Source organism: Vigna unguiculata, chromosome 6 (assembly GCF_037176805.1).
Source record: "Vigna unguiculata cultivar grain cowpea cultivar isolate G323 ecotype 2 chromosome 6, ASM3717680v1, whole genome shotgun sequence".
Lineage (NCBI taxonomy): Eukaryota > Viridiplantae > Streptophyta > Magnoliopsida > Fabales > Fabaceae > Vigna > Vigna unguiculata.
In genome coordinates this window covers 39,757,009-39,773,644 of record NC_140797.1, presented here as the reverse complement: position 1 = coordinate 39,773,644, position 16,636 = coordinate 39,757,009, and the positions used below count along the sequence as shown (strand labels likewise).

Genomic DNA, 16,636 nt, shown 5'->3' with positions numbered 1-16,636 from the left:
GTACTTGAATAAAAAGTTATGCATTAAAAATCATGAGCGATTATGATCGGGTTTAAGATCTAATTAAGATTCAGAAAAATATATTAAATTTACAATTCATATTTATTTTAACTAGATTTATTTTATTTGAATTTTTTTTACTTAAATTTGAATTTGATTAAATTTACTTTGTTAAGTAGTTGAAATTCGATCTGATATTTAATAAATTTGATGTAGGATTAATTTTATTCTGCTTAATATGGTTTTGATTCAATGTAATAGAACAAAGGTCAAATTTAATTTTATTATACATGATTTAATTCGTCTTTTGATTTTAGTTAATTTTGACTAAATTTGATTTATGAGAACATGACTCGATTTAAATTTGACACAATTATATATTTTAGTTAATTTTGACTAAATTTGATCTATGAGAACATAACTCGATTTAAATTTGACACAACTATATATTGATCGGATCAGTCTGACTTTTGTATCGGTGAGTCAATTTGACCTAGGTTTGGACCAACTTGACTTGTGTTTGATGTTGGATCGACTCGGCTTGTCCAAGTCTTGGAATGACTCGGCTTGTCCTAGTCCCAGATCAACCTACTCAATTTGGTTTTGTGCCTATTTGACTTGAAATAGGTATAGACTAACTCGCCTCAACTTGTGACGGGGTTGACTTGATCCAATCTCGAGCTAAATCAACTCAGCCTCGACCAAGGTGTTTGGTCTAGCTCATCTTGATTGTTGGCATGAGCTGAATCAACTTAACCTTTGTATAAGGATGATTGAGATCAACGTCATCTTAGGGCGACTCACGTCAACCTGGAATTAGGTAGGCTCGACTGAATCTTTGACTTAGGCCAACTCGACTCTACTCAGGCCAGGGTTGACTGAGCTCCACATTGGTTTGGGACAACTAGACTCGATATTGGCTTGGGCCAATTTGACTTAAGAAGTCTCAACTGACTTAATTCAATATAGGCCTGAGCTAACTCCACTTGACTTAGGTGCAACTTGATCTGATATTAATCTTGACTTGGTATTGATCAGACTATGATCGATCGCCTAACCCAATTTAGTTGAATATGGATAGACCGTGACTCAAGTTCAAACTAACTAGTTTGCTTTACTCTTGATCCAAAATAATTTGACTTAACCTAATATAAGCCCAATTTAATGTTATTTTATTTGAGTCTATCTTGTCTCAATATTTTCTAACTTGACATGACCAAACACACCTTAATATTAGATTTTCAAAATCTAAAAGATTATTCATTTTATATCTAATTCAAATCTAATTAAAGAGAATGAACTTAATCTAAAAATTTAAATTTGAATTTGAAATAAATACATTCTAGAAGTAATATAAATTTAGACAAGTATGAATTATATTTCATAAGTTGCATTTTTTTTCTCACCTAATGAAAGAAACATTGCAACAATATACTTTCTTGCATAATTTTGTTAACACACAATAACTGACACTTGTTAAAAAAAGAATAGACTTACACACTTTCTTACTCCATTAAACCACCAAGAATTAGAATTATATAACGAGTATGAAGCGTGTTTGCAGATCGGGACAGGTGACAAAGCAAGCAATAGGAACATTGGGTGTCGATCGAAACAGATGATGATGCGATACAAAGAGGTTCAAACTTTCACAATTTTCTTTCTGTTTTTCCCCTTTCTCTAATAATCAATATCAACATGAATGAATCTCGCAATGTGATAGTTATTATCAATTGATTGTAGGAAAAAGAAGCGAAGAAGGAAGGTTTTAGAAAATATCTGGAAACAAGTGGAGCTGTGGATGCTCTCACCAAAGGTTTCTTTCCCATTCGCATATCCCTCTATGCGTTTTTTCAACTAATTGTTCACTTAATTAACAACTCTTGTTTCTTTCTTTGTTCCCAATTTGGCGTTGTTGAAGTTCTGGTTGCTTTGTACGAGCAAAACGACAAGCCTTCTTCTGCCGTTGAGTATGTTCACTTCTTCACTTTCCATTCTCATTTGTGACTCTACACGTGTGACACACACGTTTCTCTCCGCAGGTTCATTCAACAGAAGTTGAGCTGTCCTTCCATCTCCGAGTATGAAAAATTGCAGGCCGAATTCTCCGATCTGCAAATCAAATACAGTGAGCTGTTGGCAGCACACCAGAGAACCTGCAAAGAGGTTATTTTTATTTTTTATTTTTGTTCTTTTATTATTTACCATGCTTTTTAATTTTTACTCTGGTAGACAGTTACTGGGAATATGTATTATTATCCCCCGTTTAACGAAGTATAATTAATAATTAATAATTAATAATTAATTACATAATGCTATTAAGTTAATCGGTGCATATGTTGTTAAAATATAGTCTGCGATAAGTTGATTAGAGGGTTTGAACAAAAATTGAAATGCATAAGGTGATTTTAAGGGAGAAGATTAGTTCATTTTACGACTTTATTTCCTTTTTCTTTCAGTATTTACTGAAAAGTCTATCCAGCCGCAGTTATACTTGTAATGTGAAGGGTTGTAGGTGTTAGGATTCATGATGGCAGGTGAAATGAATAATTTACTGTGTATAAAGCATGTGATAAAAAAAATGGAACTCTTGATTAGTAACAAGAATATGGACTTGAAATGTTGGTTATGATGGATAATAATGTCTTGTGTGGTTAGGGAACTTGGTTATTTTAGGTTCATTAAAGGTAATGTAGGAGACAAAGTAAGGGGAAAATATGGATTGGAAAAGAGCTATGGACCTGTATAGAAGGGATGGAGGTCGGGGACTGGCAGAAGAGAACAAAGCTGCTCTTGTGGATAAGGTTGTTTTACATTAAAGTTAAAACCAATGTTGACCATCCACTTTGACTGAATGATCAAGAGTAACAGCTCCACTGGGGCATGCAATTACTGTCATTTCTGCATATATGGACAATTAATATTAGAAGTTACTTATAATAGCATGAATTTTTGAAGAAGTTACGAGATTTCTGTGTGTTGTTCTTTACTATTTATAATAAGATTTAATTATCAATATGTGCTCACCTCACTCTCAGCATAAAATAGGTCCTCTCTCTTTATACTCTCTCATACATATGCTGGCAGAACTGTGCATGCACATACTTGTGTTAAACTCAGAGCATGAGGCAAAACTGTGCCTTCTTCTGCTGTCGAAATCTCATATAAATACAATTTAATTGTAAGTTGTCAATCTGATTTTCAGCCTAGTAAATCTGCTAAACTGCCATATATACATTTAAACATATTATTCTATTAAGAGATGAGAATAATAGTTATAAAAACAAATACATGTACAATCACATATATTAGCTTTCTTCCATCAATGCTATTTACACCCCCTCAAATTGGTGTTTGTGGATTCACAAGCATCAATGATACTAAATCCTATGTTTGAGCTTCGTCTAAGGCAAGAAGTTCAGTTTCAACAGCCTTTAACCAACATTCATTCTCCATGGCTTGTTGATGAGAAGTAATAAGAATGTATGATAATTTTGCTGTCAAGGAATTTATGATACCCATTTGTTGGTTTAGAAACATGCAAATTGCGTCACAATGGTGCTGGATCTGGTTCCTGTACTGGCTAAGCGGCCAAGGAATTATCTTAGGGGCCCCATGGGATTTTGTTTCCTGATTTTGTGTCGCAACACTTCGTCTTTAGTTGATCAAGCTAGGTTTAGATGATGATTGACCTACTGAGAGTTAGAATACAATGGAAAAATAGAAATTGGAGAGTCATGATGTGTTGCAAAAAAAAATATATTTTCTTGGAAGATGACATTCCTGAATCCAGCTAAGGTTAGGATCATAACATAGAAAACCCCTCTGCTAAGGAGAATACCCAATAAACACAGCCAACAGATTGTGTTGTCATTTTGGTGCATGATGTCAAAACTTCTTGCACCAAAAACATTAAACAACCCTCACGTCAGGACTTCTTGACTTCCCTTCTGCCATGCATGCTGCTGGGACAACAAATGATTTATGTCCTTGAAGGATGGACTGAGATGTTGTTCTTCACGATACAAATCATTGAGATATGCATCCACTGATGACCGGATCCGATACCTTCAAGGTCAGATCACAATTTCAAAAGGAAATTGATGTCGTTTAGTAGTTTTGTGAATTGATTAGACTGAATTTAAGACTATGAGTTATCAAGTTTTCATAACTTATATCAGTATATTCAGCCCAAAGATTCATGTTTAAAGATAGCTATGTCATACTCAAGCTGGAATCATCGAACTGCATTGGTTTCATTATAGTCTTTCTTCAAGTGTCCTCATCGTTATTGTAGTCTCATAAAGACGACTGTTGAGAACAATTCTGGGATCCACGGAAGCTTGGATCGATGCCATGACTTGAGAGTCTTTAACACTCCATTCGACATAGTCAACCTTATGTTGGATTTTGTCAGAGAGGTGTGCTACAATCAACATGCCCCAACAGATATTTTCCTCTGACAAATATTTGGGATCGGAACTCCCATACTGAGTAATTTTTGGCATTAAGGCAAACTGATAAAACATCATATATTTTTCATAGACGTGGATACAGTTCAAAGGAAACAAAATACTACTAGAGGGTAATCAGGACAGGGAAACGGGTAGCCTAGAACAACTTGACCGGAAAACAAAAAAGATCTAGAAACTTGGACTAGGGTGAAAAAACAAGAACAAAGAACGTATACAAAGTCTGGGACAGTAACCTAGGTTGATACCGGTTAAACATCGAGAACACGAGGCCAAAGTTTTGTATTTTCCAGCGGCAGATACCTCATAAATACAATCTAATTAGCTGTGAATCAGATTTTCAGCCCACTAAATCTGCGAAATCATATATAAGTATAAACATATTATCCTAACAGTTTCAAATACAAATAAATGTGCAATCCCATATAATTTGCTTTTGTCCATTAATTCCACTGACAACTTGTTGCTTTTGTCCATTAATTCCACTGACAACTTGTTGGTCAAGTTAACATTTATCAGGATTGGAGAAATTCGAGATAGGTTAATTATTGTGTGTTCCCTCCTCGCATGCCATGCCACTGAAAAGGATAGAAATGATTCTCGAAAATCTTGGTTTCCATTAGATGTATTCTTAAGTATGTTAACTTTCCATCTATGATGATTGATCTCTATACGAGTGGATTATGACTCTCGGATCAACGTTACACTTGTGGAAAATATTAACCAAAAGAAAATACTAAATTTCTAATCCACAATTTGGTAATTTTGGCTTCTGATACTATTCATATATTCCATTGGTTCTATTGAATTTGTTGTTTTTATTTTTCGGTTTGACTGATGTTAGGGTTTATCCACCATATATGTGTTATTTGTCTTCACAGTTAGAAGAAATCAAAAGCTCGCATGTCTTGGCAACGGTATCTACCAAAGAAACAACTGACGATGAATCTCCGAAAGATGGGCTCTAAAGCTTCCACGTTGAAACCTGCAATTCTTGTGGGTAACCTGGTTTTAAATTTTCCCAAGTGTTCTTTTGTCAGTGTAGGTGACTACTGAGTGTGAATAAGATTTTTGGGAATTTGGTTTTTAACCGAAACTCCATGGTATCATATTATTCATGTATCTCAACTCACTGAGATAAGACCATTGTTGTTGGTGGAGGTGGTTAGTGACAATTGGTAGATTTTGGTTATAGGGGATTCCTTTGTAACTTGTAATCACCTCTTCAGTCTACTTAAGCTGTAACTTATGTGCAAAATGGTGTTGATTTCTTATCAAGTTATTCTGATTTGGAACAGAATTTTGTTTGCTTCTTGAATCTGTTGGGGAGCATAAAAAGTCTATTTTAGGGAAAATAAATTATTAAATCTTAAATAATATATCATTTAAAATTAAGAGAGTTATTTTTTACCATAAATTGAGAATTTTTGCTTTCGGTACTTTTCTTCTTAAAGTAACTTCATCTGACACTTAAATGCTGGAAAAAAAAAAATCATTTCATCCTGTTTGATTGCGGTTCTGTTTAACATATCAACAATGTATTAAAAAAGTAATCAAAACCATCAGACTTCTAGGTAATGATTCAGCTGATTCAAAAATTGTAATGAAATTGTGGTTGAATTATATTTACTGCATAATAGGTTTAACTGGAGTTTTAATTTTTATACACAAAATTTGGTTTTTGCAAGTAAAACAAAAACAGTAAAATGAATTGAAATATCAGATGGGTTCTTTCAGAAACTTTCCAAATTTACATTCACAAGATCAAGTAAATATTTTGCAAAAAGTGAAAAGGGTTTGAAATTATGTTGAATGTTTATTTTGCATCTCTGGATTTTCATTGCATGAGTGCATAGATGCATCAGCCATTGCACTTCTTCACCATTTCTCAGAAGAGATTCTTGATCTGTGCCCACTAACGTGATTGCTTTTGTAAAATTATGCTCAATATGTCAATTGAGAATAATGGAGTTGTTTACAATATAATTTGTCACTCACAAATGTAATAAAATCATGTTAACTTCTCTTGTGATCAAAATAAATATTTTCCTGAACTCGGTATCTCGTCAAATAATGAATTGTTTTCGAATCTTTTAGATGGATAAACATAGTTAAAAAAAATCCCACTAAAATTGATTATAAAAATATGGTTATTTAAAAAAAACACGTAATTATATTAATCTTGCATATAAAACATTAATCTGAGTATTTCTTAGCTTAGGGCAACAACTCCCACAATGTCACATGTTGCAGAATTACATGGTATTACAATTCATTGATGATGTCTCCTCATTCACAAACCCATAGCATAATCCAACGCAATCCCACACACGTCCAATCTTGCCTTCTAGATAACCCTTCTTTAAAGTCAAGACTTCCAAAATCTTTCTTCAATACAGCCACAAATTTCTCAATAGTAAAAAGGACCACTCGTGTTATTAGTCCTTAGATATCAAAAACCAACTACAACTTTTCTCCACTTGAGAAATTACCTCACTGAAATGTTAATTTTCTTATTAATTATTTGAAACGCACATCTCAAAAGTCGTCCATCTTTATATCTAATTATATAAATCTTAGGATTAAATATGTTTTTGTCCCTTAACTTTTAGTAAATTTTGAAATTAGTTTATTTCAGAATTTTAACCAATTTAGTCTTTTATCTTTGAAAATACGTAGATTTAGTTATTTTAATCAAATTTTGTTAGATTTATTTGATGTTTCGTATGCATTTTAGGATTTGTATTTGAGTTATTTATACTGTTTGACACATTTTTTTATTTTTACTTTAATATTAAGTCAAATACTATTATGAAACACATTTAATGTCAAATAAACTTAACAAAATTTGATTAAAATGATAAATATATGTATTTTGAGAGATGAAAAACTAAATTGGTCCAAAATTTTGAAATGAACTAATTCTAGAATTCATCCAAAAATTAAAAAACGAAAAACATATTTAACCTTAAATCTTAATAAAACAGATTTTGAATGATTCTAATTATCACATTAGTAATTTTTAAACCTAATTTAAGTTTTTTTTTTCACTTACATTAATCACTAATGAAATAACTTATAAATTTAACTCAATCTTACAAAATTAAATTACAAAATATATTTACGTTCACTTATATATATTTTTACCCACAAAAATACACATCTCTTGATATTATAATAAATTTTGGATGAATATAATGTTAATTTTTTAAAGAATCAATCGTTTTCAAACCCTAAACTAATCTAACTTTAGATAATTGACTTATGAAATTATTTTTTCTTTTACATTGTAACTATTAAAGTAGATTTGCAATTCAATATAAAAGGGTAATTATTTATTTGAGTGAAGTATGAAGAATAATGTTGTATTTGTGAGAAGAAAGAGAGATGTTTGTCGTGTGCATTTGTGAGTTAGAATTGGGAAAGAATATGAGAGAAAAAAGAGAGTAAGAGAAAAAAGAAAAGAAAAGAAAGAGAAGGTAAGGTTGGTTGAGTGACTAGGATTCAGAAGAAGCCCAACCCTTATCGGTTTGTATATTTGGTTGTCAGTGTCACTGTCTGTGACTGCTCCTACTCACCACTTCCTTGTCACCCATTCAAATATCCACCTCCCACTTCACCATTTTTTTTTCTTTTTCTCAATATTTTTTTATTTATTATTTATTTTATTATTATTACTGTTATTAAATTAGAAATTAAAATAGGTTGAAAAATAGAATAAGAAAATATGGAGAGTGGGAGGGTGAAAATAAGAGAGGGAAAGACCAAAAAATGAAAGGGTTGAGTTCAGACTCTGCACTGCCCTTCTTTCTTACAAGATAAACTGTTTTTGTTTTCATTATAAAAATAAAATAAAATATCTAAAAAAAAATTGCAGTGGGAGCAGTGGGAGCACACACATCTTTCTGTCCCAAACATGGAACCTAATGACAACCAACTCACCTCCTTCTTCCACCACCACCACCCTCACCACCACCATCACCACCAGCCCCAACCACCGCCGCACACCGCCGCACCCACAACAGCCTCTCCGACCAACGGCCTCTTGCCCAACGCCGACGCCTCACACATACTCTACCCTCACTCCGTCGCCTCTGCGGTCTCCTCGCAGCTCGAACCGGCCAAGAGGAAGCGGGGGCGGCCTAGGAAGTATGGCACGCCGGAGCAGGCTCTTGCCGCCAAGAAAGCCGCTACGTCTCAGTCGTTCTCCGCGGACAAGAAGCCCCACTCACCAACGTTCCCTTCTTCTTCATCTTTCACGTCCAAGAAATCCCATTCCTTCGCTCTAGGTTCGCTTTCCCTTTCTCAATTTCGCTCATTAATATTAATTACGCTTCTTGTATATTCGAGGTTCGGCGTTTGCTTCTATCTGTGTTGGTGGATTCTGCTTTCATTCTTTCGTTCTAATTTGAAAATATTTAGGATTGGGATTGCGAGTGTAGCGTTTCGTACGAATTTAAAAGTGTTTTTTAGTCATATGAAAGTGTTTCTTTTAGTTTAAGGGTTGACAAAAATACCTAAGTTACCGAGTGCGCGATTGATGGCAGAATTTTAACTAGATGTTTCTGCTGTGAATGGGGTGATGCAGGCAATGCAGGGCAAGGGTTCACTCCGCATGTCATTGCTGTTGCTGCTGGTGAGGTATGCGTTATTCATACTTCGGGTCTTCCAATATTGTTTGTGGTTTTTAAATTTCTGCATCTACTTGCTTCAGGGCAAGTACAGTGAGTGACATGTAACGAAGTCCCAACCGATTTGGTTATTATATTACAAAATAAAGTAATAACCCATGAATTTCGGCCCTAAAATGTTACTCCGTATCCTTAATAGTCGTCCCCAAAATTAACAAATTATATGAGCAATCTCCCAGGTATTAGAAATCACATTATAAAGTTTCTTATGTATTTAAAAATCCTTCGTAGGAGGTAATACTTCAGAGACTAAATTGATAATTTGTTATGTGTTACATGCATCTGAACCTATATACTAAACAGCCTGAAAACCTATGTATATATATATATATATATATATATATATATATATATATATATATATATATATATATATATATATATACACACCATATATCACTGATATATGCCAACTAAATTGTTCATTTAAGTATGTCCTACCCTAAAAGTTTAATTAGTAGGAATGTAAACTAGTCGAGCCAAACAACAAATCTTAGACTTACCTTCTGAAGAATTGATTACAATGCTTGGCTCATCTTTTTAAATGAGTTTAAATGGTTTGTTTGTCCCATTTTTAATTCAATTATTTATTCTTTTTGTGGAAGATTTCCTTAGACTTATATTACTTTAAAATTTCTACAATTTAGTATTTATTAAAACATTTGAATACTAGATCATAATAAACAAATAGAAATACACGCTCAAGACGTGATATATATGTAATTTTAACTTTATCTTTATGTATATAAATGAGTTTAATATCAAGTGTAAGTTTGCTTTTGTTTCTTTAATTAAGCAAACCAGTTTGATCAAGCATTTAACCAGTCAAGCTTGAATAGTTATACTCATTTACGACCCCACTAATTAGTAATTAATTATCATATGTTTTGTTCCACCCCCTCACATCTATTTATAGTCCTTCCAGATTTGTTCAACATGCATGGTTTTCTTGTGTGGTGATGATTTCAGTCGTTTCAAATAGTAATTTCATGGCAGATCATGTTTTAAGTGACTAAGGGAGTTTATGAGCGAAGATTTTATAAATAATGTAACAGTGTCTCTTGTAATTGAGATTGTTTGGTGAGACGATGCAATCTAGCACAATTCAGGAATAATGCCTTTTAGGGGTCAGCCTAGTCATCCTGTGTCTCTTGCTGAAGTTCACCAAGTTGCACCTTCTTAAGGGTTCAAACAAGGTGCAGCGCAATAAGTGTGGCAAGTAGCCCCAGTTAACCTTTGTATGTCATGTGAACTATTACAATCAGTGTAGTTACTCTTTTTTTCTGCATTTTCAACATATAAATTGTTTCAGAAAATTTTTAGTTTCTGTATTTTTCTGATGTTATTCAATTTTTCCTTGTAGTTCACCACTCTTTATACATGTAAATTTTCCTCCATCCTTGTTGTTTGAATTTTTTATGTTTTGTCTTTTGTCCAGTTTTATTTTCAGCTTTCTTCTGTATGTGTACTACTTTGATTACTGTTTAACTGTGCACTCAATAGGATGTTGGCCAGAAAATTATGTTATTCATGCAACAAAGTAGGCGTGAAATGTGTATTCTCTCTGCGTCTGGTTCTATCTCTAATGCCTCTCTTCGCCAGCCAGCAACCTCAGGAGGCAACATTACATATGAGGTAAAATATTAGTCACTTTTTTTTATCATATCTATTTATTATGTTCTTATAGATATTCTTTAAACAATCTTTTAAAGGAAAAGGAAATGTTGAAACTTTCAGTTTTTGTCAAAATCTAGTTTATGTCAGTATTACAGTAACCAAGACTTAAAATCTTGTTTATAATATATTTGATTTGTGTTACACTTTGGTTATTTAATGTGAATGAGCCTCTAAGATAGTTTCCTCTGTTACACTCTTCATTATTGACAATGGCAACTATTTTTAAACTTTTACTGTCAAATAAAATAAGATTTTGACTGTTAAATAAAATAAGATTTTGGATGATTTTCTAAAGCCACTAGTAGGAATATTGTAAACATTATTTCGTTCATAAAAGTCCTATGTGGAAAATTAGTTTCCAGTTACGCTAAAAGTTGCAGAGAGCAAAAATGCACTTGGGGAGAGATTAAAGTTGTGGAGGAAACTTATCTACTAAATGGGTTTGGGACCAGGTATAAATACTTGCAAAAGTTATATGGGAATAGGTGTGGAGATGCCGGTATGGGTGGGTACTTTAGTATGCACCCCATTTCATAGCCATGCATATCATTTAATATATTAAACCTGAAATTTGAAATATTATATTTAATTACTTATTCAATGATACAAGTTGTCATCTTGAAGTTTACCCATAATATAATTCTCATCTCAAACCCTAAAGGCTTTTGTTGTAATTCTGCTCTCTAAAGTTTTCTTGGCTTTATATTATTCATCCAATTATGGGAGTAGTTGTTCTTCCATTCCATCCAACTTGTGGTATAATTTTTAGTTAATGTTTTTGTTTGGTTGATTTTTCATAGTTGATTTTCAGTTATCAGAATTAAAATATTCTATTTAATTAGAATGTGGATAATGGGTGAGGCTTTGAGAGTATGGGTTCAGAGGCAGGTTTTAGTTTTAAATGTGGTGTAGGAATGGATTTTATAACCTTTTTCAAATTTTACCCATTTCCATCCCTACTAGGAGGCTTATTCATAATTGTTTACCACCATTAAGAGGATCAGTCAATGCACTGAAGTGCAACATGTTTCTGACGTGGATGGAGAGTGTAATTTTAAAATTGGAGGGAAAAAAGGTATAATTTAAGCATTACTTGGGAGAGGAAAATGTACTCTCCCTTTGATTTAAGGTTATTCACTTGTGTCATCAAACAAGGTGAATGAGTTTTCTAATTTGAATTTTTCTCTATCTACTAGTAATAAAGAGACTAGTGTTTTGTCTTCACTTTTTCTCATAAATTTCTGATGTTCATTCTGAATACTCTTGTTTCTTAATTATGCTAATAAAAACATTGGATTAGCGATGTTCATTTGAAATTATATTTAATAACAATAACTAATTTTCCCTTTCCATGCTCTTCATTTTGATCTCATCCTATTTTCCCTCATGTACACGCGTGTGCTTATGGCTTATTTGTATAAACCCAAATTCTATGGGCCTATTTTCTCGTGATCTAAATTGGAAGCTTTAGAAAAATGGTTTCAGAATCTGTAGATAGCTCTTGCACCAGTTTCTTACAAGAAAACTGATCTTCATTCTTTAGTTTCCTTCAAGACTACAGACGACAACAATGAGGAGCCTTAATGAAAACTATCTATATTAGATTACAACTGGTCACTTAAAGTTAGTGCCGGTCAGCATTAAGTTAGTAATATCTTTTTCCTGTGTTGTCACTTGTCAATGAATTAACTGTTAAGCAGGAGTCATTGTCTCCAACATAATGAGCACATGGCTAATTGCTGAAAATAATAATTGTTAACTTTTTTTGTCAAGGGATTCTGCTTTATTATATTTTGTAGTCATGTGCTCATATTGCAGTTATCAAAGTTTGACTCTTTGTTTTGACATCAGGGTCGATTTGAGATTATTTCACTTACTGGATCTTACGTCCGTAATGAGATTGGAACTCGAACTGGTGGTCTAAGTGTATGTTTATCTAACACCGATGGACAAATCATAGGTGGTGGAGTTGGTGGGCCGCTTAAAGCAGCTGGTCCAGTTCAGGTAATTTCAGAAATAACTTTTTTGATGGCAAATATGAGCTGTGCCCTATTCTATTTTTCTTTGTCTTGATCAATATGCAATTTGTGCCTAGAAAAATTGTAGGCCTAACCATCAACTAGGACTTAGATTTAATTACGTGTCATTGAGCGTGATTTATGATTAGGACATTATGTACCGTTAGATATAACCAACCTCATTTAATGGGAAGGTTTGGTAGTTGTTGATATGTTTGCACGTTGCGGTCATGAGGTTGCTAGCATAAGCTCCAAGGAAAAATAGGGGTTGGAGAGAAAGTTATACGTGATCAGTTCTCTACTCATGTTCCTGCTTGTTCTGTAGTTTCTTTTTTTTTTAGCCTTTACCTAATATACACAAATGTGATTTTACATGTATAAATTTTTCATAGGAATAAAAAGGGAAGATAAGATGGGCATTTAGGGTGGCGCTTGGTAATAGTAAAATTGATAGGGAAACCCGGTGAATAAAGTATACATATAGACAACTTTATATCAAAATTGTCAAATTTCACTATTTTATTTTGCACCTTCCTGTTTTAATTCCTACCAACCACTGCCTGGAAGTCATTTTGATGAAAGGTTAATCTACACAGGTCATCGTTGGAACATTTTTTATTGACAACAAGAAGGATTCTAGCCCAAAAGTTGATGCCTCTGCAAGTAAGTTACCACCACCTGTTAGTGAACCAGTATCAAGTTTAGGTTTCCGCCAATCAGTCGACTCTCCCAGTGGAAATCCAATCCGTGGAAATGATGATCATCAAGCCATGGGGGGAAGTCATTTCATGATTCAACAGCTTGGTTTGCAGGGGACGCCTCCCCGGTCCACCGACTGGGCTCGTCCAGATTCAAGAAATTCCAGTTTTGAGCTGACAGGTATGGACTAACCTGCTCCTTCTGATAGTTTGGCTATGGTGCAATAAGGTTTCCTATCTGCAGGAAGGACAGGTCATGGGTCGCACCAGTCTCCTGAGAATGGGGGCTATGACCAAATTCCTGATTGAAAACTCGATATGGCTTTGGATTTGATAAACCAATGTGCGATAGATGTATGATATCTATACATACCAGCCCTCTTTGTCGCGTGATGCCGTTTATAGTATGCACCATTCATTAAAGCTCGTGGCTTCTGAAAATTAGTACTAATGCTTGTCCTTGAAAATATTTTCCTGCCTCATTTACTGCTGTTGTATGTATAAATCAGGGTTGCTTACTTCATTTTTGCAGGCCTGTTAGTTCTTACCGGGATAAATATCATAGATATATATATATGTTTCCTAGATTAGCTAATCTGTTGTGGATTATATTTTCCTTCCATTTTCAAGCTGCACCCTTAAGATATATTCTTCCAAATTCTGTCATAGCTTAGATTATTATCATATCATGCTTCTTCATTTAGTAAGCCTATTTTGAAAATATTGATTATCTTTCTCTGCTCACCTTCTGGGCCGTTATGCTCATAAAGTACACAAACACCTATAAAGGTAAAATGTAATGGAACTGAAATAAAGCTCGTGTTGTAACTTTTTCGATTTTAGGGTACAGTCCACATTATGCGTAGTGTAAGATGGTTAACTAAATTTTGTCCTAAGTGTTGTTTTATTAACTTCACTTGTATTTTCCTTGTGCGATGGGTTATCAATTTTGATGGAGGGTTAAATTGAGGGGACTTTCTAACAGAGTTTCGAATAATTGGTCTCTTTTTTAGCTTGTTAACAAATGTTTGGTTTTCCTTTTCTGTTATGGAATTTATTGGTCAAAAGAGGTAAATGACATCTCCATGGTTTTTACGTTATTGTTGAGAATATATTTCAGTGATTTTAAGAGCATTTTCGTTTATGATGTAAGAAAAACATAAGGGCTATTTTTAAATTGCACTTCCAATGACGTTTTCAATTGTTTTATTAAAAATACTATTTCCTAGATTCTTGAAGGACTGATTTATTTTTGTTTGAAATATTGAGGGATAAAACACGACTTAAAGGATAAAAATAAAATGAATACAAGGATTTTGAAACACCTTTAAACTATAAATGAATCTTATAATCGACTTACAGTTTATTTAGATCAATTTCTTCAAAAGAATTTTCAAAAGAAATTAGGTTTTTCCGCACTTTAAAATTAACCTATTCACTAATTAATAAAAAAGGTTAAATATGTTTTTAAGAATTTTAATATAAAATTGGAATTGGTCTTTGATGAAAATTTTAATACATTTTTTAATTCAATTATGTTAATTTTTTTATACGTCAAATGTGTCTTTCAGTTGATAATAAAGTAATAACGTGTTAAATGGTGTAAATAAGTTAAATGTTAGTATGAAACGCGTTTAACATGTCAAAAATTTTAATATAATTAAGTTAAAATGTATTATATTTTATCATTTTCAAAATTTGAGAATTAAAATATATCAAAATTTTTGACAAAAATTAATTATAATTTCACATCAAAATTTAGAATTAAAATTATATTTAACTCTTAATATTAAAAGGTATACTTCAGATATATCTACTCTTTCCGGTACCATCCAATAAATTTGGATGTATCTCCTTTACCAATGACAAAAAGAACTCACAGACCAAATTATTTCTTTGGTATTTATTATATGATTAAAAAGAAGTATGTTGAACTAATTACCAGGTTATTTGGCACTGAACATGTTTTTTATAACATTGTCATTTAGTAATGATTCCTTATTTATTTATTACATCTTTTCAGTTACTTAGGAATGTCTTGTGTGTAACATGTCATCTTCTAACATAGTTTATTACCGATATACGAAAAGTGCCGCCTCAAAGTTCACGTCAACAGGCAATTACACACACTTGACTTGACTATAGCAAAGATATGTTACAAATATATATATATATATATATATATATATATATATATATATATATATATATATATATATATATATATATATAGAGTTTATATAAGGTACAATATTCACTTAAGCTTGATTATTCAATAAAAATATTCTATTCAATTTACACATCAATGTTTTTTTATTGACAAACTGATAGAAAGAGTTGGTGGTGGTATTTTCGGCTATAATGATGGCACCGATTTTGAATATTGAATATGGATCCTACAATGATTACCTTATAAATTATATATTAAACACTCCCCCAGATAAAAACTACCTCGGACTTCAAACTATAGTGCCTTTTTATTTTTCTTTTTCTTTTCGGGGAGTGTTGGACAACTTTTTGGTAGATTAAAACAAAATTATTGGGAAATAATGAATCTTAGACATTATTAATCTTTGTATAACTGAGTTTTATTTGGTTGATGAAAAATATTTCTTACAATATTTATGTAGTTTTTCTAAAAACATCATAATAATGTATCATTTTTATTAAAAAATTTAGTTTAGCATCATGTTAAATATTTTAATAAGATTAACATTACATTTTTTTTATTAAAATTGTTATTTTAACTGAAAAAAAAAATAGATTTTTACTTCTTTAATGACAAACATCTTTTCTTGAAAAAACGTTATATCATATATAAGTTATTTTTTAAAATTTAACCTAAGAGAAGTTTCTCGGTATTAAGTGTACCTATTAAGAATATTATTATATACTAAGACATATTAAATAATTTATATATTCTTTTTTTATTTTTTTGTCATTCATCATCTAAACCAACTGTAATATAGTTATTAAGATTTTTTTTTTGTTTGATAAAAAAATTATTTTCGACTTTATGAACTATTTTAATAAATACAAAAATGTTTGACAATTACATTAAAATAATTTATTTTAAGAAC

At 32.2% G+C, this 16,636-nt stretch overlaps 2 protein-coding genes across 3 annotated transcripts; both read left to right on the top strand.

Annotated features, from left to right (window-relative positions):
- Positions 1-1,460: 1,460 nt before the first annotated feature.
- Positions 1,461-5,772, top strand: LOC114188857 (c-Myc-binding protein). The gene is made up of 5 exons (XM_028077516.2): positions 1,461-1,639; positions 1,744-1,816; positions 1,922-1,970; positions 2,043-2,166; positions 5,354-5,772. Exons 1-5 carry the CDS (start codon positions 1,619-1,621, stop codon positions 5,438-5,440), a joined length of 354 nt encoding a protein of 117 aa, XP_027933317.1. The 5' UTR covers positions 1,461-1,618; the 3' UTR covers positions 5,441-5,772.
- Positions 5,773-8,300: 2,528 nt separating this feature from the next.
- Positions 8,301-14,151, top strand: LOC114189121 (AT hook motif DNA-binding family protein). 2 transcript variants are annotated; one of them, XM_028077825.2, is made up of 6 exons: positions 8,301-8,761; positions 9,061-9,113; positions 10,667-10,798; positions 12,692-12,844; positions 13,455-13,737; positions 13,786-14,151. In XM_028077825.2, the coding sequence occupies exons 1-6, from the start codon at positions 8,389-8,391 to the stop codon at positions 13,863-13,865; spliced, it is 1,074 nt and encodes a 357-aa protein (XP_027933626.1). In that variant the 5' UTR covers positions 8,301-8,388; the 3' UTR covers positions 13,866-14,151. The 2 variants fall into 2 exon arrangements, with proteins under 2 accessions (XP_027933626.1, XP_027933627.1); XM_028077826.2 differs by having other exon boundaries at positions 8,309-8,761; positions 13,801-14,151.
- The last annotated feature ends 2,485 nt before the right edge of the window (positions 14,152-16,636 follow it).

Bases quoted from the DNA above. Each gene is read 5' to 3' on its own strand.
- LOC114188857 (XM_028077516.2), top strand. From the start codon at position 1,619: ATGATGATGCGATACAAAGAG. The intron at 1,640-1,743 runs GTTCAAACTTTC...AATTGATTGTAG, and splicing joins TGATGATGCGATACAAAGAG to GAAAAAGAAGCGAAGAAGGA. The intron at 1,817-1,921 runs GTTTCTTTCCCA...GCGTTGTTGAAG, and splicing joins TGTGGATGCTCTCACCAAAG to TTCTGGTTGCTTTGTACGAG.
- LOC114189121 (XM_028077825.2), top strand. From the start codon at position 8,389: ATGGAACCTAATGACAACCAACTCACCTCCTTCTTCCACCACCACCAC. The intron at 8,762-9,060 runs GTTCGCTTTCCC...GGGGTGATGCAG, and splicing joins ATCCCATTCCTTCGCTCTAG to GCAATGCAGGGCAAGGGTTC. The intron at 12,845-13,454 runs GTAATTTCAGAA...TAATCTACACAG, and splicing joins AAGCAGCTGGTCCAGTTCAG to GTCATCGTTGGAACATTTTT.